Source organism: Heterocephalus glaber, unplaced genomic scaffold (genome assembly GCF_053883595.1).
Source record: "Heterocephalus glaber isolate CG9 unplaced genomic scaffold, H.glaber_assembly_v1.0 deba00001720, whole genome shotgun sequence".
Lineage (NCBI taxonomy): Eukaryota > Metazoa > Chordata > Mammalia > Rodentia > Bathyergidae > Heterocephalus > Heterocephalus glaber.
In genome coordinates this window covers 9,601,182-9,625,004 of record NW_028258433.1, presented here as the reverse complement: position 1 = coordinate 9,625,004, position 23,823 = coordinate 9,601,182, and the positions used below count along the sequence as shown (strand labels likewise).

Genomic DNA, 23,823 nt, shown 5'->3' with positions numbered 1-23,823 from the left:
GGTCAGGTCTAGTGGCACAGGCGTGAAATCACAGCATTTGGGGAGGCTGGGGCAGGAGGATCAGAAGTTCGAGCCCATCCTGGGCAGTAAAAGGGGAGGGGCTGAGAATACAGCTTAGTACAAAGGCCCTACAAATTCTACCCTACAAACCAGTACTACATTCTTCCGCCTCTTTTCCAACCAGTTGCCAGGACTGAAAAAACACTGCAGTCTAGCCCCACTCAGGAACTGACAATCCGCGACTTTGCAGGGAATCTTTCCACCGTTGCACACACACACTCAAACCCACCCCATCCCCCAGCGCCCATGCCTTCCGGCCCCGCCTCGCCGTCCAAGCTCCACCCCTTCCGTCCGCCGTCTCCGACTCCGCCCACCCCGTCAGGCCCAATTGTGGCCGAGGGAAACAGTGGATGGCCCAGAGGAGACTTCACGCAGCTGAGGGGCTGGGTGGGCCCTGCGGCCTAGTCTGTATCACACTCTAGGCGGGCGAAGCGGCAGCCCACCGTGGGGCGGGCCTGCGGCGGACTGGCTGGTGCACTAGGCTCGCGAGATCCAGCACAGGTCAGACGTGAAGGAGCCGCTTTCAGAGCGCCTTTCTGGTTCTCGCGAGAGGACGGCGTCCCCAGAGACCCGGCGCTCTGGGCGGGGGCCGACCGGCCACCCTCAGGCGGACCCCTGTGTTTTGCAAGGTGCTGCTAAGCTACGCTTTTAATTCTAGTGGACTTTAGAGTTCCAATTGTAGGTATTACCAGAAACTCGCAACATTTTTGCGTGAAAATTCTCCGGGGGCGTGTTTCTAAGTGTCAGTGTATCCCCTATGGAGTTTGGCGGCGTTCTGCGGGTAGAACCTAAGTTTTTAGAAGAGCTCTGTAGATGGAAGAGATCAGCTTGATCAGGGACATTGATGGCGTCAATTTAGATTCGGGCGTCCAGAAGTGAACTTGGACAATAGCTTCCCCTGGGAGCCATCTCCTGTCGTCACCGGCAAGTGGGGGACTGCGTCTTCCTCCGTGGGATTCATCCAAGTCCCTAGTAGAACTCGAAATTTAAAGCGATGAGCAAAGATTTTCCAGAGTTAGGTTGCATACAGATTGCTGTGGTTGATAGAAAATTAGTTTCTGAGTAAAATCAGGTTTTTATTTTAAATTAGGTTTTATTTTAAAGGCTTTGTTTTTAAAAAATATAATGGGTGCAGGCTTGAAGGTTGTAATATGTGAAAGAACCTAATATAAAATTTGAGAGTAGAATAAATTCTGGTCTAGGTGTTCGATCTTGGGAAAGTCACTGGTTTTGAGTGCCAGGAGAGACAAGGATAATAATTGCGGTGATTTTTCTCACGGGTTCTGGTAAATTCTGTATACAGTTAGAGTGTTACTTTGAAAGAGATAAACACAAAATGGGTTTTTTTCTGCAGTACAGTACTTAAATAATTTTAAAGTTAAAACCTCCCTTCCCAATATTCTAACAAATTTTAATTTTAAAGTCATCCCATTTTGCTTGTAGTGTAAGTATGTAGTGGTCAGAAAATTTTCAACTTAAACCAATAAGCAATTAGAAGGTAGGATTAATGCCTTTCGTTTTAAAAATGATTATTCCTGGGAACCATACGGTGCCTGTGTTGTATTAGCCCAAGTTGTTACTGAAATTTCTTTCAGTCTTTCTTTAACCTTAACTGGCAAAAATCTAAACTTTGGGGTTCAAAAAAAAAAAACAAAACCTTTTTACATGGGAAATCTTGTTTTCTGTCGCCAGAAGTTGTGATTTAGCTCAGTTACGAAGACATGCACTTGTGATTACAAGGATTTCAATGAAGAATTAGATGAAAACTGAGCTTCGTTTGTCCTCACCCTCAGACCAAACATTATGTACCATCTCTGTGGTATGCAGACAGGTTACAGCAGTGGGCTTCAACACTGGCATTACCTTTGACCCACCTGGACTGCTCCAAAAAGGCTGATCCCTGGACCCCATCCAGACCAGCCATTCAGAATCCTTGAGGGGTCGGGCTTGGGCATCCCATTGTTTAAAGTCTCCAGAGTTAATTGGTTTTGCAGCTAAAATGGGAACCCTTGTCTTAGAGTAAGGAGGTCTTCAGAAATGTGTCCAGTTTTCTTAAGAAAGGCTGGCAGGATTGAAGCTGTATCTAAAAAATGTGGCTTAGGGCATTTGGGAGAATATCTTTACAGAATTTTTCATCAGGAGGCCTGATGAAGTCTATGATTTGTAGAGTAAACTGGATAGTGATTGAGGCCAGTGGGCAGGCTATTACAATAATCCACAGGAAAAGTGACAGTGCAAGTGATGACAGAGATTCAAAAAACACTTATTTTCTCTCCTGGGGTGTTAAAATAGTTGTGAAAAAAGTGAGAAACCCTTTTGCCTTAGTTAAAACTACTTTTCAGTAATGAGTAGATAGGTTGTAGAATTTTATTGTTACATGAATTTTATTGTTGCTGATTATTCTTTTAATGTTAGAAATATATGTGCCTCAGGTAATTTTTCCAGTTAATTACTAATTCATTTTTCTCTTTATAGCCTTATATTAATGTGGTGATTTTGTTGTTTTTATTTTTACAGTATATAAGCTTGATAGTAAAGACTCGGTTTTCATCCCAATTGATCCGCCCACATAAATTTTCTTTTGGCTCCCAATTTTATGTTACAATGGTAAGCTACTGTTCAATATGTTCACATTTATATTTTAGAATGTTCTTTTATCTCCTTAAATTATAGATATAGATACAAAATACTGTTGTAAGCTGCACAAGTTATCCTTAGGACTTAGTAGTCATGTGCAAAGTCTTGTCTATAAAATACATAGCTCATCTCTCAGTTCAATGCTGTGATTACCACATGCAAGTTATGAGAATACTCCATATATTAAAATTTTACTTCTAACTACTTTGTCATATTCCATATTGGCAAGGATGACAGGTATAAATACAAATAATTTTGGAGGTTGAAGGTTATAAGTTCTTTTAAACTTTTTTAAAATTTAAGAATAAATGTAACTTGCTCTCTGCACCTAACCTTTTTTTGTTTTGTTTTGTTTTCTTTCTTTTTTTGGTTGGGCCAGGGTCTCTCACCATGTAGTCCAGGCTGACCTTGAACTCACTCTAAGGGCCAGGCTAGCCTCAAACTCACAGCAATCCTCTTGCCTCAGCCTCCCAAGGGCTAGGGTTGCAGGCATTTGCCACCACTCTCAGCTGCACCTAACATTTTAAGCAGTGTTAATGCTAGCCTTCTGATGACATGTTTCTGTTCACTGACCTAATAGACACTTAACTTTCGCCCTTAAAACATTTAAAGTGAGAAAAGCTTTCTAATGTTTTAAAAAGAAGTTATCGACAGTAAGAAAATAAATGAAAACTATCATGTAAAATTATTTATAAACCCTTGTTCTGCAGCATAAACCTCAGCAAATTATCTTCCTTGTCCTCCTCTTGTGATCTTGCCTATCTACCCTTGCCCCTATTAAAGTGAAATTCACAGTAGGATTCTGATTTCACGTTATTTTTGCATCTGTTTTACTTAATGGTATCCCTTTTAAGATTTTGAAGGCAGTAATAGATGAAGGATGCAAGTGTCTCTCACTAGACCTATTGAAGATTAGATTTCAGAAGAGGAAATATTTGAGTTGACTGGCTATTTAAAATGGTCTTAGAGTGTATATGATTATGTTTATTACAATTTTTGATATAAGCTTTGTTTCATGAGCAAAATTTAAAAGAACCTTATGTATTTTTAAAGAGTATGTATCCAGAGTTATATTTTCATGCTGGAAAATGGATTAAATTCCAGAATTTTGTCTTGAATCCTGGGAAACAGTTTCATTGTTTTTTATAAGGTTTTTCAATAAAATAAATTGATATGTTTATTTTAACTGGATCTTCTGAGATATTGGTAGATTTCAGACTTTCATCCCTTATTACATTTAGATATTTGATAATATGGTTTGGTTTTGATTGCAGTCTTTTAAAAGGCCAGTTATTTTTATAAACGTAGGAGTTTTCCATCCTTAGGATTAGTGTACAAGGTTCCTTGAAACTTCTCATGAGTTCCAAAAGGTGGCAGAGTTTGTTCTTCCCCCATCCTCCTGGAGTGTTGATAGGTGCTGGGAGTTTTTATCATGTACACACATGGTAGCTTATTATTGGAATCTAGAAAATAACAAATGAAAATTGAAGTTCTGTGCCTTTGAAGGAAATTTGAAACAGCTGTCATTGTGAATGAAAAATACTATTTTAACTCTGCCTGGCATCCAAAACAAAAAACTGGAAAGAGAAATCACTAGTGGTAATATTTGTTTAACTTTAGAACATAGTGGTTTTTATCTGTGTCTTCAGAAACGAAAGCGTCGTAGATAAGGAAGACACAACTTACCTCTTACCTGAAAATGACATCTTCCAAGAAATGTATGAAAGGTGGGGATCTACCAGTAGATTCCATACCTTGCATGTTGTAATTATACTTCATTTTATCAATTCTAAGTTGTATTTTCTTTTATATTTTAATATTAATGAATTGGTGATGAGTCTATAATCAGTGACTTCTTTGAACTATAATCGGCAGCTTCTTTTCCTTAATGTTACCTAAAATAATGATGTATACTTATAATTGATGACATCTTAATTCATTGAAATGTGGCAATGATAGCTATCATTTACTGCATTCTTTTTTTTTTTGGTACCCGGTATCAAACTCGGGACCTTACACTTGCGAGGCAGGCAGCGGAACCACTGAGCTAAATCCCCAGCCCATTTACTGCATTTCTATTAGGCACTGAGCTAGAGATGTTATGTCATGGGTTTTTGCATTAATTTATTAGGAATTTGTAAGTGATGTTAGATTCGAACACGACCCTACTCTCAGTTTTCAGGATTCTTTGCAGATTAGGAGGACAATTAAGTCTTTGCTTCACTTTGATAACATGAGTTATGGCCAGTGTCTTTTCTTAAATGATAGTTTTAGAATGTTGAAAACATTAAAATTGGTGAAGTAATGGTAACCACTATATCTACTGCTCCTTGTATCAGCCTCACAAATGCTGACCAGACACCTTTTAGCATTTCTTATCTGCTTGTTGTCATAATAAAGTTCCCAACACTACCATGTTTTTTCTTTATTATATACTTTGATCTTACAGTGGGTTAAAGAGAGAAATAAAGGCAAATACATTGGACTTTTTCTAGGAAATGAAATGTTGAAGCACTTAATTAGGAATGTTAAATGTTTAAATTTTTTCTGTGAGAATAACTAATATTGCCAAATACACTATTTACTTTTTACAGCAACAAGCTTTAGAACTAGCTTTGGACCGAGCAGAGGTGAGGCCTGACTAAATTACATATTGAAATTAGTGTCATCTATAAGTGACAAAAGCTTGATTTTAAGAGATATTTGTATTTCCAAATGAGTGCATTAATATTTTAGGACAAGATTGGAAATAATTTTTCTATAAATATATAGAAATACCGGGTGATGGTTCATTGTTATTTGGAATAAAAAATTATTTTTATTATGCTTTGAAATAAAAAATATTTGAACAAGGACATAGAATTTTTTAAATTATGTTTTTCTATTTTGGCAAGTTTTTTAAATAGCTAAAAAAAAAAAACCCTTGCAATTAGGTAGGTAATTTTTAACACATCAAGCATATTCTGAACAGCCATAAAACATTAATAATGTTTCTGCCCTGTGAAATTATAGTTCATAGCAATGAAATAATCAGCTAAAAAGTGCAGTTTAAATTTCACTCATTTATAACGTGCTTAGAATTTTTTTCTTGTGGAGTATAAATTAACATGAGTAAAGGACTTTAGTGACTAAATAGCTTTTTTTTAGCCTCACATGTTTTAGATATATAGTATTTAATTTAGTTGTTTATGTACAAAGCAAAATGCAAGCTGTTTTCATAAAATTTCTTGTTTTAGTATGTCATTGAAAGTGCTCGACAGAGACCTCCTAAAAGGAAATACCTGTCAAGTGGAAGGTATGAGTACTTAATTGATAATATCTTAGATTTATTGAAATGTAACAGTTAACAAATATTAACTGATCAATAGATACTGTTGTACTAGCCACTGAGCCAGAAATGTTTGCATATATAGGTTAAGCATCCCTAATCTGGAAATCCAGAATACTCAAAAAATCTGAAACTTTTTAAGCTGTGACATGGTGTCAGTGGAAAGTTTTACATCCAGCTTCATGTGACATAGTGAAAGTACAGGCACACTAAAAATATTGTATAAATTATTTTCAGCCTATTTGTATAAGTGTATATGAAACAAGTAATTTTCATGTCTCAGAGTCTTATCCTCAAGATGTCTGTTAGGTATATGTATATATTCCAAAATCTGAAGAAATCTAAACTACTTCTGGTCCCAAGCATTTTAAATAGGGATACTCAATGTATATTAGGAATTTCTGAGTTGATTTTATTTATTTATTTTGGCTTTTTGCTATTTAAAGGAGTATTTTCTTTTTTCTTCTCCTTAAATTCTTTTACTGGTACATTTTAGGTATACAATACATTTACATTTATCATTGGGTACTTGTACCTGTACATGATGCATCTTGGTTCTTATTTTTTCCCCATTCCCTGTTCTCCCTTCACCCTCTCCACCCTTCTCTATTTACAAAGACTTTGTTTCCATTTTTTCCTTTTCTCATAATTTTTCTTTCCCTCCTTTCCTTTCCCCTTCCCCTCCCCCTTTGAACCTTTTCTCCCTATTTCAAATTATCAGTTATTCATTTTAATCATTTTAATCCTTATTTATACTTGCAGTTTCTCACACCAGAGAAACTTCGGTTTTTACACATGTGGGTCCTATTTCATTTAAGAGTATGGCTTCTGGGCCGGGGATTTAGCTCAGTGGTTCGGCCGCCTGCCTTGCAAGCGCAAGGACCGGAGTTTGATCCCTGGTACCCAAAAAAAAAAAAAAGAGTATGGTCTCAGTATGCATCCATTTAGCTATAAATGTTTGTATGGCTGAGTAGAGACATTCTTTATGACTCATTCTTTATGGCTGAGTAGTACTCCATTTTTTTAAAAAAACACATCTTCTTTATCCAGTTTCCAGTTTCTGAGTTGATTTTAAATACCATATCCATTCCCACCCCATCCCCAATTTTTAGAAAAGTGGGGAAATCATTAAACAGCTATTTCATTGTGATTATTGTATTACAATTTCGTACATTGTCTTTATTCATTTTCTTCTAGAAAATCTGTATTTCAAAAACTTTATGACTTATATATTGAGGAATGTGAAAAGGAACCTGAGGTTAAGGTAAGTGTAAATTTTTTATGATATTGTGGCTTTTGAAATGTAGTGGAAAGGGGAAATTGGAGGAGTTAAATTTGAAGCAGTTCATTTGTAGGTAAACAAACATCTTTTCCAGACAGACACTGGTCAGTTAAGCTGTCCCAGAGTCCTGGTTAATCAGGCACCAGGCAGAGGTCACTGGAATGGGTTACTGCCCTAGGAATGGGGAGCAGTATATACTAAGTAACAGTGTTGCCTGGGCATGGTGGCACACACCTGTAATCCTAGTGCCTAAGGAGGCTGAGGCAGAAGGATCACCATAAGTTCAAGGCCTGCCTGGGCCAGCGTGAACTACATATTGAGATCCTGTCTCAAAAAAAAAAAAAATCAAAAGTAACAATATCTCACTGGATCCAAAGCCATGTCATGTATCTTTGGCTGTTGCTTCCCCCTGAGAAGCGATATGTAAACGGAGGATAAATGTAACCTATTTCCTTATGATGATGTGCACTGGAAAGTCAAAGCTGTTACAGGATATAGGAAATTCAAGTGTGGTAATTTAAGGTGAATTTGGTCATAAACCCATAGCCAACCTAACTTAATTAATTTTATTTGGCACAAAGGTGTCTGGAGTAGGAATGTAATGGAAACTGACTTATTGTATGTTTCAAACTAGGTTGAAAGAGCCTTAAAGGGTTTTGTGAGCTGCTTTCAATCTGTCATTTCGGCAAAAACAGCAGAATTCCAGTAGTGTATAACCTTTAAAATCTTTTAAGAAAAATACGAAATAAGGCACTCTTATAATCCCAGAATGCTGGTAGACTGTAGCAGTATGATCGAAAGTTTGAGCCCTGCCTGGGCAACTTATCAAGACTTGTCTCAAAAAAAAAAAGAGAAATCATAAATAGCTTGCTTCCTACCAGTTAGATACTTTTGGGTTCAACATAATCAGCTAATTAGAACTGTTACACTTATTTGGATCTAATTTAGGTGGTAAAATATTGAAAAAATGTGTAGTTGTTACCATGCAAGTAAAGAAAATGCCCAAAGCTCTTCATTATATAAAATTCTTTGTTATAAATTTTTTTTTGCTACCAGAGATCGAACTCAGGACCTTGTGCTTGCGAGGCAGGTGTGTTGCCACTGAGCTAAATCCCTGGCCCCTAAAATTCTTCATTACATTAAATAAGTATATTTTTTATAAGTATATTTACTTTTAGTGGTTTTTTAATTATCTTTATATATTTAGAAGTAAATATTTTATATTTAAGTGATTTTATTTTGTGGATCAACAGTTTTTGGGCATAATTAATTTTCATAAAACATAATAGATACATTCCTTTCTCATAGTATTAAAGAATCTTCCTCATATATTCAAGATCATAACATAGAAGAAACACCAAAAGATTGATTCACATCTGATTTTTTTAAGACATAGCATTATTTTTCAAGGTTATACTGGATTATTTTCACAAGCTCTTCCTCTTTTTAAAGCAGAAATTAAGAAGAAATGTGAACTTGTTAGAGAAGCTTGTTATGCAAGAGACTTTATCATGTTTAGTGGTCAATCTATATCCAGGAAATGAGGGATATTCTCTGATGCTCAGGGGGAAAAATGGATCAGGTAAGAACCTCCAGAATACAGTGGCCACAAAATATCTCTGCTAGTGACAGGATGTGCTGCTTTTTAAAATTAGTTTCTTACCCTGCTTAGTAGTTTATCCTTCAGAACAGTGATGCTTTACTAATGAATGCAGGTTTTTCTCTAGTATTTTTGCTAGAACATTAGAAATTATTCTAGTATGTTTGATTGTTCTTCCTGAGCATATATTTGAAAAGTGTTGTAGTTGATTTGTCTTTAAAGTCAATTTATAAAAGATGTTTTTTAAATAGTCGTCAAATTTTCCTTTTGTTCTGTTACTGTTTGTATTTTAAGATAGTATAAGATATTTTAAGTTATGTTACATTGTGAAAAGGAGTCTGAAATCTTTAAAAATAAGCAGATTCACTACCTTTGAGTAATCTTCATGTTTTAAAATATTTCAATTAATGTGAATGAAGTTTTAAAATATAAATATTTCTAGATTGCACTAAAGAGATATCTAGAAATTTAATATAGTTATAACAATACAAGTTCTACAAGGAACTCATCCAGATAAGAATTTTTACTTGCGTTGATAATTACTTAATTGTAAAATATATCACCAAGAGGATTTTGTTTTAAAAGTGACCACTTTGTGGCTGAACTGCCAAATTGTTGTTCTATTTTCCAGATTCAGTTGCTTTCCCTTTCCAGTCTAAAATGTTATACAGTTAACAGGTCTTTTAGTAAACATGTCATTCATTTGTAAAGCTTAAAGTAGGATATTAGGAGAGCCTTTTGGCTCTATTCTTTTTTTAATGTCATGTAAATTTGGCACCTAACCCTTTTGGTGGACCTCATTTTCATAAGCTTTATTTTATGTTTTAAAATTAAGATTCTGAGACAATTCGACTGCCTTATGAAGAAGGGGAATTGCTTGAATACTTAGATGCAGAAGAATTGCCTCCTATTTTGGTTGATCTCCTAGAAAAATCTCAGGTATAAAATTTTTCTTTAGAAATGTTCTGCTGGGCACAGTGGCTCATTCCTCTAATCCCAGCTGCTCAGAAGGCTGAGACAGAACAATCTCTGGAGCCCCAAAATTCAAGGCCAAGTTGGTAACCCTGCCTTTTAAAAATAAATTTCAAAAATGCCCTTATATTTGTTACATATATGATATATACGTGTATATATTTTTATATGTGTTACACTCTTACTATGTATTCCCAACAGTGTTTGGAGTATGAAATAAGACTTTATACATAATAGAAATTGGGGGGCTGGGGATTTATCTCAGTGGTTTCGCCACCTGCTGTGCAAGTATAAGGACCTGAGTTCGATCCCCGGTACCAAAAAAAAAAAAGACCTTAAGCATAATAGAAATTGGTTTATTGTAGGATGCTTTATCTTCTTACCATACTGAAATACATAGATTTAGTCAGTTGTTCTAAAACTGTTCTAACAATTAGATCATCAGTTGAAATCTCCCTGTAGTTACCATCCAGAAATTATAAAAGAAATTACTTTGATTATAAAGCTTTTTTTAAAAAAAACCTGGTAGTAGGCTGGGAACTTAGCGGAACAGCACCTGCCTGGCAAGCACAAGGTACTGAGTTCAATATCCAGTACCAAAGACAAAAAAAATCCAAAAAACCCGGTAGTCAGAAAACAGCCTTATACATGTACTTTTTCTTAACAGCTACCTGCAGCAGTCTCTTGCCACATTCTTTCTCCTTACTTCTTTGAATTAAACCCAGCCACATTGAGTACTTTTTTGAAGAAAATAAAGTCGTCAGATGGGCACTCCCATTTCCTCCTGTCATTAGTTGACCAGCATCCTACACCTTTTTCCACAATTTCTCCTTGACTTCCTGTTAAAATGAATGAATTCTTTAACTAAGTCATCCTCCCCATTTGTTTTTTGGACTTAAAACTATAATCTGCCCCTTTTCTATGTATTTTCATTTCTGCTAGATATAGAATGTAAACATACTATACCCTAAGGAAAAAAATCCTCTTTTTACCCATTTCCTTCTCCAATTATTGCTTTATAATTCTGCCCCTCTTGATAGCAAAACTACTTAAATTGTCTGTAATCATCTCCTTTGTATTACATCCCATTCTTTCTTCCAGCCACCTCATTTGGCCTTATAATGTCACCGTTCTGCAGAAGATGCTTTTGTTAAAGTTGCTAGTGACTTCCAGGACATGGAATCAATTGGTCACTTTTCTGTTCTCATCTCAGTTGGAGCCTTAGGAAAGTCCTTGAGATGTCCTTCATTTAACTTCCAAGATAGCACATTCCTTGTTTTCCTTTTCCTTCTTTATTCCTTTGTTTTTCTGTGCTGTCATCTTTGTTCTTTCCATAAAAATATACATCTTTAAGAGTTCAGTCCTAGGCCCTCTTTTTTAGTAAACTGTCCCTGAATGGTGTCATTTAGTTTCATTGACTGAACATATGTTACTTAATCTTTTTGATTGTGTCTCTTACCATGACCATTCCACTAAGGTATAATCCTGCTCTGCTTCTTTACTTAGATATATATAATAATAGGTTCCTTAAACTTATCACTATAAAAATAGAACTTTTATTAAAAAAAAATAGAACTTTTGTTTTACCTGCCTGTTATGGCTTGTGTCTAGATGTCCCCCAAGGCCTCATGCAGTGATAGGTGGGGCTTTTTCAGAGGTGGCTGGATCTAAAGTGTGTGATGCTGAGATTGATTCAAAATGGCAGCGACCTAAAAAAGTTGTTCCTTAAAATTTAGTTCATGGGCAGTAGACCCTACAGCCAAAAAAAAGCTTGGCTAACTGCTCCAGCTGACAACAGACCTTGGCACCATCCACATTGTGTTGGTTTTAGGCACATACAAGGTACAAGAGTTGTAAGGTAAAAAGGTTTCCACTCAGATTTCAAAAAGCCTGAAAGGCCAGGCCATGTGTCCCTGAGAACATGGTATATAAAACTATAAATACAAAGCCAAAAACACAATTAAAACCCTCAACATTTAAAAAAGCCAAAAACAGGGCTGGGGATTTAGCTCAGTGATTTCACCGCCTGCTGTGCAAGCACAAGGACCCGAGTTCAATCCCCAGTACCCCCCCCCAAAAAAAGCCAAAAACATAGATTGTCTTAGAAAGACTACCTAAACAAACTCAAAAAGCCAGCCCCCCCAAAAATGGCGTAAAAGCTGCAACCACCAACAGTGCCATAAGGACAAAGCCATGCAAGCCTTTAAAGTTTACAGCTTGCCATAGATGGCCAGAGTTGCAATCTTTTATTTTATTAAAAATAAAACTATAAAATTTAATGTTTGCCCTGCTAAATTTTAGTCTTGCTTTGTTCCCATTCCTTGCTGTCCCCCTATTTATAACTTTTAAAATACAAATGTCTATCTTGTGCCATTAAATGTTAAAAGTGTTTAACTTTCTTTTCATTTATACAGGGCCTACAGCTAAAATCTTTGCCTTAAATCTCAAAAAAATTTTAAACTTAGACTTTTCAACAATGCTAAAACTATTAAAACTTTAACAATTGTTAAAGACTAAATGCTTTACATAAAGAGATACGCATGTGTCTTTGGGGGTCTAGGGGCAAAATGTTATGGCTTATGTCTAGTTGTCCCCCCAAATGCTCTTACAGTCATAGGTGGAGCTTTTTCAGGGGTGACTAAACCTAAAATGTATAACGCTAAAATTAATTCCTAATATAATACTAAATCAAGGGCACTAAGATTAAAGATATAAATACTACCCAGCCTAAATAGCCTAAATAAAATATAAAAAGCCATGGTCATACCTTATTGCTTTGCTACCTCCTGTCTGCCATAATCTACTTCTCTGTGTTCCACCCTACCTTAGAGCCAGCTGATTATAAACCAAAACCTCTACAAACTGTGAACCAAATAAATCTTTCCTCCTTTAACTTTGGGTGTCAGATACTTTGTCTCAACAATAACAACAAAAATAAGACACTCCCCAACTAATTTTTTTTTTCTTTTTGAGACAGTCTCACCATATAGTTGAAGTTGTCCTTGAACTCAATATGTAGCCCACGGTGGCCTCAAACTCATGGCAGTCCGCTTGCCTCAGCCTGCTTAGTACTGGGAATACAGGCATGTGACACCGCACCCAGCCTTCCCCAACTAATTTCATCACCAGTTTCTTTAATCCAATGGATGACCCTCCTCTTGCATTCCACATTCAGTCCACCAGCAATTGTCTGCTCTCTTTTAAAATTTTCAACATGTTCATCCATTAGGGAAAGGCAAATGAAAACTGCTTTGAGATACTATCTCACCTAAGTTAGAATCTGTCATCAAGAATACAGAAATCAGTAAGTGATGGTGAGGATTCAGTAGAAAAGGAACCCTTCTGCACTCTTGGTGGGAAGGTAAACTAGTATAGATAGCCACTGTGGCTATCCATATGGAAGTTCCTCAAAAAACTAAAACTAGAGGTACCATTTGATCCATCTATAGCACTTGTTGGTGTATTTCCAAATTAAAAGCAGTATACTCTAGGGCAGTGGTGGCAAACCTGTGGCATGTGTGTTGCAGTGGGCTGTTTGTATGAATTGAAAGCTCTGAAAAGTTTGCCATTGCCGCTCTAGGGCTGTCTGCATAATCGTGTTTACTGAAGCTCAGTTTATAGCTAAGCTATAAACAGCCTACATGCCTCTCAGCAAATGAATAAAGAAAATGATTGGACCATCATATTAAGTGAGATAAGCTAGACAGAAAGTCAAATAATACGTTTTCTCTCCTATGAAGAATCTGGGGAAGAAAAAGAGATGATAATGAAAGTAGAAGAAAGACTATCAAAGATGAAGGAGGGGGAAGGAAGAAAGTAGGGGTAATAAGGGTGGAAAATAAAGTATATACATGTACCAAGATACTGTACCAAAATGAAGCATACTCTGTATAATTAATATACACTGAGAAAATTTTTAATAATTAAATATATGGTTATAACCTGCCATACTTTCTTAAACTCCCTGCTTTCATTATAGAATCACAGCCAGTTTACAAACAAAACAAAACCATAAAAGATAAAAAAAGCAAAAATTCTCTGGTACCCACCTCACTAGAGAAAACCTGTGCTTTCCTTTGTCTTCATCTCCTAATTTTCATTCTTTCTCACTGTACTCCAGCCACCCCTGCCTTTCTTTAATACTGAAATAACACTATGCATATTCCTACCACCACATGTTTTTATCTGCTCTTCTATCTAGAATGATCATAATCATTTTTGTGATTTGTATCAGCTCCAGCTCCTTCAGAGAGGTTTCTATCTCACCATACAATCTAAATTAGCCCCTTCCTATTTTATTTCTTTTGTAACATTTATTACTATCTAAAACTTGTTTATTGCTTGTCTCTCCACACTGCGCAAATGTGCAAAGTTACCTCTGTATCTGTGAATCTTAGGTAATGCCTAGAAAGTAGTATACATTGCAGTTGCTCAGCAGGTATTTGGTAAAAAGAATGAACATAAATGTGACTGATGGATAACATAGAGGTCACATTCTAAAAGTTTTGAATGGAGGAGAAACATCACATTCTGAGTGTGATCATAGCGAGTCAATGAAAAAAACTTGAATGATAATGGTGCTTATATTTGGGTAAAAAATAGTATTTTTAGGTTTATAGTTAGCTTTTCTTTTCTTACTAATAAGGGTTAAGATTTTATTTCTGAAAGTTTTAGCACAGAAAATAGAGAAATTTTATCTAGAATTTGAAACTCCTGCAGGATTGATTGGCAATTTAACAGTGACAAAGGTAGTGTGAGTCAGTGAGCTTGAAAAGAGCAGTTATCCCAAAGAGGTATGACTTTATTAGTATGTAATTGCCAAAAGTCAGTCTGTTGTCTTTGTAGGTGCCAAAGTCATCTATAACTAGAAACCATTAGACAGTTCTAAGTTGCTTCATTCATAATGGTAAACATAAAATAATTCCTCTTAAAACATATACATAATGGGGTATTCACCAAGGAAATCTATTGAAACTTAGGTGAGTGGCCAGAAATATTGCATTAGAGTGTTTAAAAAAGAGTATAAAGGCTTGTGAAAGATGACATTTACTTGAATGTTTTTACTCAAAACAGGTTAATATTTTCCATTGTGGATGTGTCATAGCGGAAATACGTGACTATAGGCAGTCCAGTAATATGAAATCTCCTGGTTACCAAAGTAGGCACATTCTCTTACGTCCAACCATGCAGGTAAGAATGTTTAATTGGAAGTTTTATTTATTTGGAGTTTTATTTATTAAATGACTTCGTATGTTTGTGTGAATTATACATTTACAAGTTTTTAAATTTTTATTTCTTCTAGACTTTAATCTGTGATGTTCATTCAATAACAAGTGATAATCATAAATGGACCCAGGTTAGTTGTTTTGTTTTTAATCCCAAACAGGCAAAATATAGTATGAGACATTAAGCAAAACCTATTTTCTACTCATGATTTTATTCATGTATGGACATTCTCTGTGAAAAACTAGGATTTCTTTATGTGTTTTGGAAGTTAAGGGTCTTTTTATACATGCAGTAATCCCTCAAGAACTGTAATAGTTCAATCCGTTGCTTATGACCATGGCAGAATTAGGCTTACTCAACATCCTATTATGAAACATTTCTTTATCCTCTTTCAAACCAAAGAAAAATACTTTTGTTTTTACTATGGCTACAAGTAGATAATTGATTTTCCATCATCCAAGATTTTAAAGCAGGTCTATCCTGTCTTGGGGGTGGGGGGTACTTATATGGGTTGCCTTGGCATCAGGGGTCCTCTCTTATCCTTGAGAATAGCCAGCTAACCTTCCAGTTCTGGCTCATTAGTGTGAGATGCCCACAAACAAGAGCCTTCCCTTCTTTTTCTGCTCCCATAGAGAGGGAACAAGTACTAAATCAAAGAAAATATCAATAATAAGAATTACCAGTCTGTGAAATGTATCTATAAAGTAAAATTTTATTCATCCACAACTGTTAAGTTCTCGTGTTGTAATTTGTGCTGCTATTTTTTCATCTATAAGAAGGTTAAAAACTGTTAAGAATATTGAAAGACAAAACTCATTGGTAATGATCAGAGGGGTTAGGCCATCGCTATCTTACTCTGAAAATTGATAAAGGAGAGAATATTTATTCTTCGATCCTGTATAAACTATTTTGGACAGCCAAATAGTAATTGAGGGAAAATTCTTTAGAAAAATTCCAGCTAATAAGTTCAAAAGAAATGGTAGACTTTTAAAAAAATATTGGCAGTTTAAAAGTCTTCATAAATCTGGACAGCAGTCATTCTTCATTGTGAAAACCAGTAAACAAGAGGTTCGTGAGAAATGTTATGGTTCAGAAATCTGATTAAACCTGCCATTCTGAACATGGGACTTCTCGGTGTGATGCAAGAGAGTAGGACATTGTAGTACCAATGAAGAAAGTAGAGCCTATGATAAATCCAGCTTCTAGATCTAGCTATTAGTTTATTGGAAATAAAAGAAGCCTTTAAGTGACATGATGAGGAAGAAGCCAGCTGTACCATTCAAGTAAATGATTTATTCAAGTCCAGCAAAATCAGTTGCATGAGAAATGGAAAAAATGTAGTGATTGTTACAGAATTAAGAGGGTGCTTATAGCCAGGTGCAGTGGTACACACTTATAATCTTGGTACTGTTGAAGGCAGGTGCAGGAGGAACACAGGTTTGAGCCCAGCCAGCCTGAACAATTTAGTGACTTAACCAGAGACCCTGTCTCAATAAAAGGGCTAGGAATGCAGTTCAGTGTGAAGACCCTAGATTCAACGCCAGTAACCCCCCCCCCAAAAGTACTTGTAAACTAGACCTTGTTTAAGTTCAAATTCAAACAAACCAACTAAAAATACATTCTGTGGACCACAGCGGGAGGAATTTAAATCTAAATTGGATGTTAAGAGATTCTTACCTGTTAATAGTGCATGGTAACATTTTCCCAAGTAAACACAGCATCTAAGATATATTTTAAATTACTCTAGCAAAACAAATGTTAGGAGGATATCACTAAATGAAATTAGGTGTTGGTATGTAGGTATTATTACACCCCTACTTTTTTGTATGTTTGAAAAAATCCCCATAGTAAAAGTTTAATGAAATTATTGCCAGGCATAGTGGTGCATGCCTATAATCCTAGCACTCAGGAGAGTGGGGCTAGAGGATTGCTGAGAGTTCAAGCCCAGCCTGGGCTAAGAGCAAGACTGTCGAAAAAGAGGAGGGAGGGAGGAAGCATTTTTCTCTAAAAGTTCTTATTTGACAATATTATTTGACTTTAAAAACTTGCTATAGAAGGTTGAGGTGAACTTGGTGGTAGAGCCACCTGCATAGCATGTGTGAAGCCCTGGGTTCTGTCCCCAGCATTGCAAAATATAACATAAAATATAGCTAGTAAGATATTTCAGGGCCAGGGATTTAGCTCACTGGTTCTGCCTCCTGCCTCACAAGCACAAGGACCCGAGTTCAATCCCCAGTACCAAAAAAAAAAAAAAGATATTTCAGAGATCTAGCAAAAAACAAACAACAAAAAAAGTGAGATTTGGGGGCGGGGGATTTATCTTAGTGGTTCTGCCACCTGCCTTGAAAGCACAAGGTCCCAAGTTTGATTCCTGGTCCCCCCCCAAGAAAAACCCATGAGATTTGGTAAAGTAAGTTATTTGATACCAGTAAAAAGCCAATATTTATTTTGGATTTGGGTACATAAAATTTGTGTAGTGTTACAATAAGTTTTTTGGTTTTTTTTTGAGATGGGGTCTAAGTACTCCAGGCTAACTTCAAACTCAGGTTCCTCCCCTTCAGCCTCCTGAGTAGCTGGGATTATGGGCATGTGCCCCTGTACCTAGCTTAACTATGTTAAATTTGGTATTGACATATGTTCTTCTAAATTGCAGGAAGATAAGCTTCTGCTTGAGAGCCAGCTGATTCTAGCTACAGCGGAACCACTGTGTCTTGATCCTTCCATAGCAGTAACCTGCACAGCAAACAGACTGCTCTATAACAGGCAAAAGATGAATACTCGCCCTATGAAACGGTAATTGCTTTTGTTGACAGTGAACCAAAACACTTCTGTGATAAGTAGCTATATATTTTTCTGTCCATGGTGCCTTTTTCCTTCAAATGTGAATGTCTCTCTGGCCTTCTGAACTATCAGCTAGCTCCATGGTAATGGGAATTTTTTAGTCATTTTTATTTTGCCAGTGCCTGGAACAGTGCTCAGCATGTAAAAGTATTCTGCAAATATTCGTGATTTAATTAATCATTGCTTAATTGTCAAACCTATACATGAGTTTATTAGCTTTGTTTAGTCCAAATCTCTTAATATTTTAGGTGTTTCAAGAGATATTCCAGGTCTTCTTTGAATCGGCAGCAAGATCTATCTCATGGTCCACCTCCTCCTCAGCTGAAATTACTTGATTTCTTACAAAAACGAAAGGAAAGGAAAGCAGGTCAGCATTATGACCTGAAAATTTCTAAAGCAGGAAATGTAAGTATATATATTTTTTAACAAACCTTATGCCAACAAGCTCACCTTAATTTGAATTTTGTACTTAAACTGTTTTTAATTTTTCAGTGTGTAGATATGTGGAAACGGAGTCCCTGTAATTTGTCCATACCTTCTGAAGTGGATGTAAGTCATAAGTTAGCTCATAAACTGTTTTTTTTTCCACATACAGTTGCTGTGTTTTATCATTAGGTAGTTAATACTATATCTTGAGGGGGAAAAAACCTTAATTCTTTTAAAAATAAAATGATTTTTTTTAAAACCAACTGCTCATTTTTAGAAATTGTGTTCTTCACATGGAGTTATATGAGACTGTAACTCTTTAATACAGTTCTGCATTTAGAACAGAAATAACTATTTGAAAATGTGGGAAAATGTGATATATATGAGTGTAATATGTACACATGAAATGCTTCTGATTTTTCATGCATTTCTTTATAATCTGCTAATAGTGCTTCTTTCCTCAAACTGCTTAAATGTAAAGATTGATAATATTGAACCAGTGGCAAAATTAGGTACTTACACAGTACTTTTCACTGATTTATGATACATATAAACTACAAAGGATGACCAAAAAATACAGTGAACATTAAATATTTATTACAGTAAAAAATACATTGACATTAATCCCCCTCACAATACTACATTTCATTTCTGACGCTTTTATCCCATTGTTCTTGCCACTTCTAAAGCATTTTTGAAGTCCCCTTTAATGAGCATCTTTATAAGATATGACCACAATTCAGTGAATGCTACTGCTACATGCCATCCAATAGAAAGGCAGTCATGTAAAAATGTTATGGTGTGTCCTCATCCACCTTATTCTTGGGATCTGGCACAGTGTAACCTTTGGCTCTTCTCCAAAGTCACAATGACAATGAAAGTTAAAACTTTTGAATCCATTTAGGACATCGAAGTAGCCACAGTAACAACTATAATATATTCACAAAAGAGGGCTCACAAGAGGCATTGTCCAGCTGTGTCTATCATACTACATTAGTAGCCAAATAAATTTTACTTTTATTTTATTATTTAAGTTGTCTTAATTGAGCATATAGGAGAATTTTGAGCTGCTTAAGCATTAAATAGTTGGTGATACAGTATTGAGTCACAAATCAACATTAATAACTATATCTGTATTGAGTTCCCGTTGGTCAGAATAGTGATTGCATTTTCTATAGCATCTTGATTTGATTGTGTAGGTGGAGAAATATGCTAAAGTGGAAAAATCTATCAAATCTGATGACTCACAGCCAACAGTCTGGCCAGCCCATGTAAGTAATCATTGCCAATCTTTGCTTCTAATGATGCTGTTTCTAATCTGAGATCTGAATTTATTAAACATATAGTTACTTTTAATCTGGAATCTTTTTTCTTTTTTTTTTAAGGAATTTTCTAGGATTTCAGTGAATTATAAGGAATAATCATTTTGTCTTTTATAAGTATAGCTTCCATTGTAAAGAGTTATTTTAATGCATAATTGCATTTTTACTTTTGTTTTGGTGGCATATTGGTAGTTCTCATTTGCTTTTTGTTTCAAATTAGTACATTCTTTTAAGGATATCTCTTAAAAGAAATGTTCTAATCTCTAGTTGCAATAATATCTTCTTAAAGGGGGAGATAGGCATAATGTATTAAATTAGATGAACCAGAAGAGTGAAATAATATATTTTGTACATACGATTTTGTGTTTGTGTGACTAAAATAGATCTGCTTTCAGATTTTATCCTATTAATATTAACATTTGCAGTTTATGTGTCCAGCATGTAAAACTTTCTTGTAAACTTATTTAACTAAATATTCAGTGCTCTCATTCCCAAAGCACTGTGTGACACAGAATCATGTGTAGCCCTGTTGAAGGTAGAGGGGTGGCGTGGGGGCCCAGGGTACATGCTGGGGACCACAGGCAAGTACTTAGATGTTTGCTCAGTTAGCTTAATTTAACATGAGGATAATAGTGCCAGCCATAAAGATGTGAAGATTTCATGAGGCTGAACCTATAGTGTGCTGACAGTAATGTTCAATAAATACTTATTGTTGTGATTTTAATTATATTCATATTTTTACTTATTAGTTTCATTACATGTTCACACTTCATTGTTACATGATAATGCTTCATTAGGAAAGAACTATCCTAGCTTTATTTTCAGGAAATCTTGTGCATTTCTAAGTGCCGGTGCATCTTCCTGTTACCAGACATAAGTTAAAGTGTCATTTATCTCTAATGTTTGCTAATTCTGGTTGCTTAGTTACTTGAAAAGGTTTTATGTGGGATGCTCTTTTGCAGGATGTAAAAGATGACTATGTATTTGAATATGAAGCTGGTAATCAGTGTCAGAAAACAAAGCTCACCATCTTGCAGTCACTTGGTGATCCACTTTATTATGGTAAAATCCAACCATATAAAGGAGATGAAGAAAGTGACAGCCAGATGTCTCCATCCCAGTGAGTTCTATTAAATACATGTAGTGGACAGAAGCAGAATATATTTAGCAACTACCTGTCAGCAACTATTAATGAGTTAAAGTTTCTCTGTAGGGATGCACCTTTTGTTAAATAGATTTGACAGGGTATGTGAAGAAATGTAAATCATAGTTACCATGTTGTCTGGCTCATTTAAATAATGATTTATTTTAAAGAATACTATAGTGTAATTTCTTTTATGTGTTTTTTTTTTTTTTTTGGTACCGGGGATCAAACTCGGGACCTTGCACTTGCGAGGCAGGCGCTGGAACCACTGAGCTAAATCCCCAGCCCTGTAATTTCTTTTATGCTAGCTTTGAAGATTATTTCTGGGATGTCCTTCTTGGTTTACTTATGTATTCACAGTTTATATCGTTGATCTTGCAAAACATGTGTACTATATATATGTAGTACAGATTACAGTTTACTTTGTTTTTGAGACAGTGTCACTGTGTAGTTCAGGCCAGCCTTGAACTCCAGATCCTCCTGCCTTATCCTCCTGAGTGCTGTAATTATAAGCCTGTGCCACCATACCTGCTTCAGTATTTAGCTTTGTTTATTTTTACTGTTAGTTTCATTACTAGTTTTATTTTTTAAATCACATGATAATGTTTTGAAAAGAATCATATGAAGAAGGCTCAGCAGAAAAAGGCAGGGGCCAGATTTATGTCAAACTTTTTAAAGCCCTTTATAAAATAATAATTGAAATGAAAGTAGAAAGGTAGATTTTTAAAGAGTAGCTTCACCAATACGTAGATGAAAGTCAGTGAGCAGAAATAGTCGCAGTTAGGGACTCCTCAGCTAAGAGAGTACAAAGATCAGATATTTTGATTACCTGTATTTAAGAAAATCTTCCCTAATGACATACATTGGTCATTTTAAACTTACTAACTTTTCTAGAGCATGAGGGTATATGTTCTCTCATGAAAAATTAGGCCAAAAAGCACACAGACTTTGACAGGAAAAGAGTTCAATTTTTGGCATTACATCAAGTGCTGCATGATTTATTATCTCCTAGTCATTCATTGGTATTCATAAATTATTGAGTAACTCTGAAGTTAAAATTTGAGCTGCATTAACTAAATTTTTTTTAACATTTTATATTTTTCAGCTCCTTCACAGATGATCATTCAAATTGGTAATTGAAAATAAGCACTATTTTAATTTGTTAAGAAAGTCAAACTTTTAAAGGACATGGTAAAGATATTTTATTTGAACCAGCAATAAGCTGTCTTCCTTGTCTGAAATATCTTCTAAGGTCCTATTGTGTAGACATTAAGAATGACTTTGAGCTAGGCATGTTGGCCTATAATCCCACCACTCTAAGAGACTGAGACTCAGGCAGGAGGATCACAAATTCAAGTCCAGCCTAAGCAATTTAATGAGACCTTGTCGCAAAAATTTTTTAAAAGAGCTGGAAATACAGCTCATTGCAAAGTCTGTGGCCTCAATTCCTAGAATCAGACAACAAAATGACTTCCAAAATCTAAGAGGAAAATGAGTGGAAGGCCAAAAGGCCCTGAATACAGTAGTTCAGTGATTTTGCAATAGGGCCAAGCCATTTCTTGTATCAGTGATCATTTTTAGGTGGTAAATTGGTAATTTTCAGGCCAGATTATGTTTTGATAAATACTGTGACAAAGTAACTGTCTCCTTAGTTAAATCATTCACATTATACATAATTACTTCATAATGCATGCAAAACTTGTTCATTGCTTCATAAGTTTAAATATATTTTAAATTTTTTTATGATGCTTTGGTAGATTTAAAATCCATTTATAAAATTACTGTGACTAAAATGTGAAAGGCTTGAAAAGTAATCCCATGGCTTTTTAACACATTCTTATCTAATACTTTTCTTTTTCTTTCCCTTTAACATTTAGGTTCATTATTGGGTCAAAAACTGATGCTGAGAGGTAAAAAATATACTTGCATCTTTATTTTTAGCCAGAATGGATATGAAAAGTTTTTTACCTTACACATTAGAGAATACTTTCTTAGAAGGCATAAACTTTCATTTTAGTTATGCCATTTACTGCTTGAAATTCTTCAGATTAGTAAATCATTTAATTTTATAAGCTTCATGTGAAATTAGGTAATTAAAAAAATTTCTAAGGTCCTTTCCAACTTTAAAATCCTTCTGATTCTAGGAAAATATTGGAAGATGTCATATAACAAAAATAATTATTTTCATGGCTACAAATTTTTATGGCTAAAAATAGTTATTTTCATGGAATAAGATTTTGAGGGACTTAACTGAATCTTTCTGATATTTTAATGCCTAGGATGTTTTCATAAAATCAAGAAAATAGTTAAAGAATATGTTTTAACTAGTTTTGTTTTAAATAAGAAAACTTAGACATCTACTTTAGCTATAGAAGATGATTTTAATCGGAATCTAAGAATAAGGCAGTGAATAACTTCTTTGGCTGCTTATTGGTTAAATTATCCCTGCAATTTCTATATTAGAAGTAAAATATTAAAAATGTATCTTTAAATTGTTAGCAAAATGTTTTTAACATTAGCTTGTCATTGAAAAGATTAGAAAGAATTTAACACAAAGATAAATTAGATTAATTTTTATTTTTGTGTTAGATTTCATGGAACATTTTTTCCAGTAACGGCATTATTCATTTTCTTTATAATAAATTTGTTTTTCAAACAGGGCTAGCAGTTCTTACCTATTTTCTCCTAATACTCAGGGTTGTTAATCAGTACCAGGAATTGGTCCAGAATGAAGCCAAATGTCCAGTCAAGATGTCACACAGCTCTAGTGGCTCTGCCAGTCTAAACCAGCTTTCTCCTGGGAAAGAAACAGAAGTATGTTTCATTACTATTACTTTTTGTACCTAATTGTTTCTTAGGGAATCTGACAGATGTTAAGGATTATATTTTGAGAGGAAGGGAGATTATTTAGTTTAGATTTTAACTTTTTTATGATAGAAACTTTCAGAAGCATACAAAGAAAGGATAATACAATGAATGTTTATA

General features: G+C 35.2%; 1 protein-coding gene across 21 annotated transcripts in view; it reads left to right on the top strand.

Annotated features, from left to right (window-relative positions):
• The first annotated feature begins 340 nt into the window (after nucleotides 1–340).
• Nucleotides 341–23,823, top strand: part of Supt20h (SPT20 homolog, SAGA complex component) — a 38,147-nt gene continuing 14,664 nt past the window's right edge. For 3 of the 21 annotated variants that reach the window (XM_087199537.1, XM_004854725.4, XM_004854728.3), the window contains exons 1-17: nucleotides 501–689; nucleotides 2,578–2,667; nucleotides 5,292–5,327; nucleotides 5,934–5,992; nucleotides 7,223–7,289; nucleotides 8,763–8,889; nucleotides 9,743–9,846; nucleotides 14,953–15,069; nucleotides 15,182–15,235; nucleotides 17,759–17,898; nucleotides 18,195–18,351; nucleotides 18,439–18,495; nucleotides 19,572–19,643; nucleotides 20,657–20,814; nucleotides 21,944–21,970; nucleotides 22,716–22,748; nucleotides 23,535–23,652. In XM_087199537.1, the coding sequence (XP_087055663.1) occupies nucleotides 2,665–2,667; nucleotides 5,292–5,327; nucleotides 5,934–5,992; nucleotides 7,223–7,289; nucleotides 8,763–8,889; nucleotides 9,743–9,846; nucleotides 14,953–15,069; nucleotides 15,182–15,235; nucleotides 17,759–17,898; nucleotides 18,195–18,351; nucleotides 18,439–18,495; nucleotides 19,572–19,643; nucleotides 20,657–20,814; nucleotides 21,944–21,970; nucleotides 22,716–22,748; nucleotides 23,535–23,652 (1,329 nt within the window). In that variant the 5' untranslated portion in view covers nucleotides 501–689; nucleotides 2,578–2,664. Of the gene's footprint in view, nucleotides 739–807; nucleotides 985–2,577; nucleotides 2,668–4,346; nucleotides 4,425–5,291; nucleotides 5,328–5,933; nucleotides 5,993–7,222; nucleotides 7,290–8,759; nucleotides 8,890–9,742; nucleotides 9,847–14,952; nucleotides 15,070–15,181; nucleotides 15,236–17,758; nucleotides 17,899–18,194; nucleotides 18,352–18,438; nucleotides 18,496–19,571; nucleotides 19,644–20,656; nucleotides 20,815–21,943; nucleotides 21,971–22,715; nucleotides 22,749–23,534; nucleotides 23,653–23,823 lie in introns of those variants that run through there. The other 18 variants (XM_004854726.3, XM_013075852.3, XM_021266453.2 and 15 more) reach the window with 16 other exon arrangements.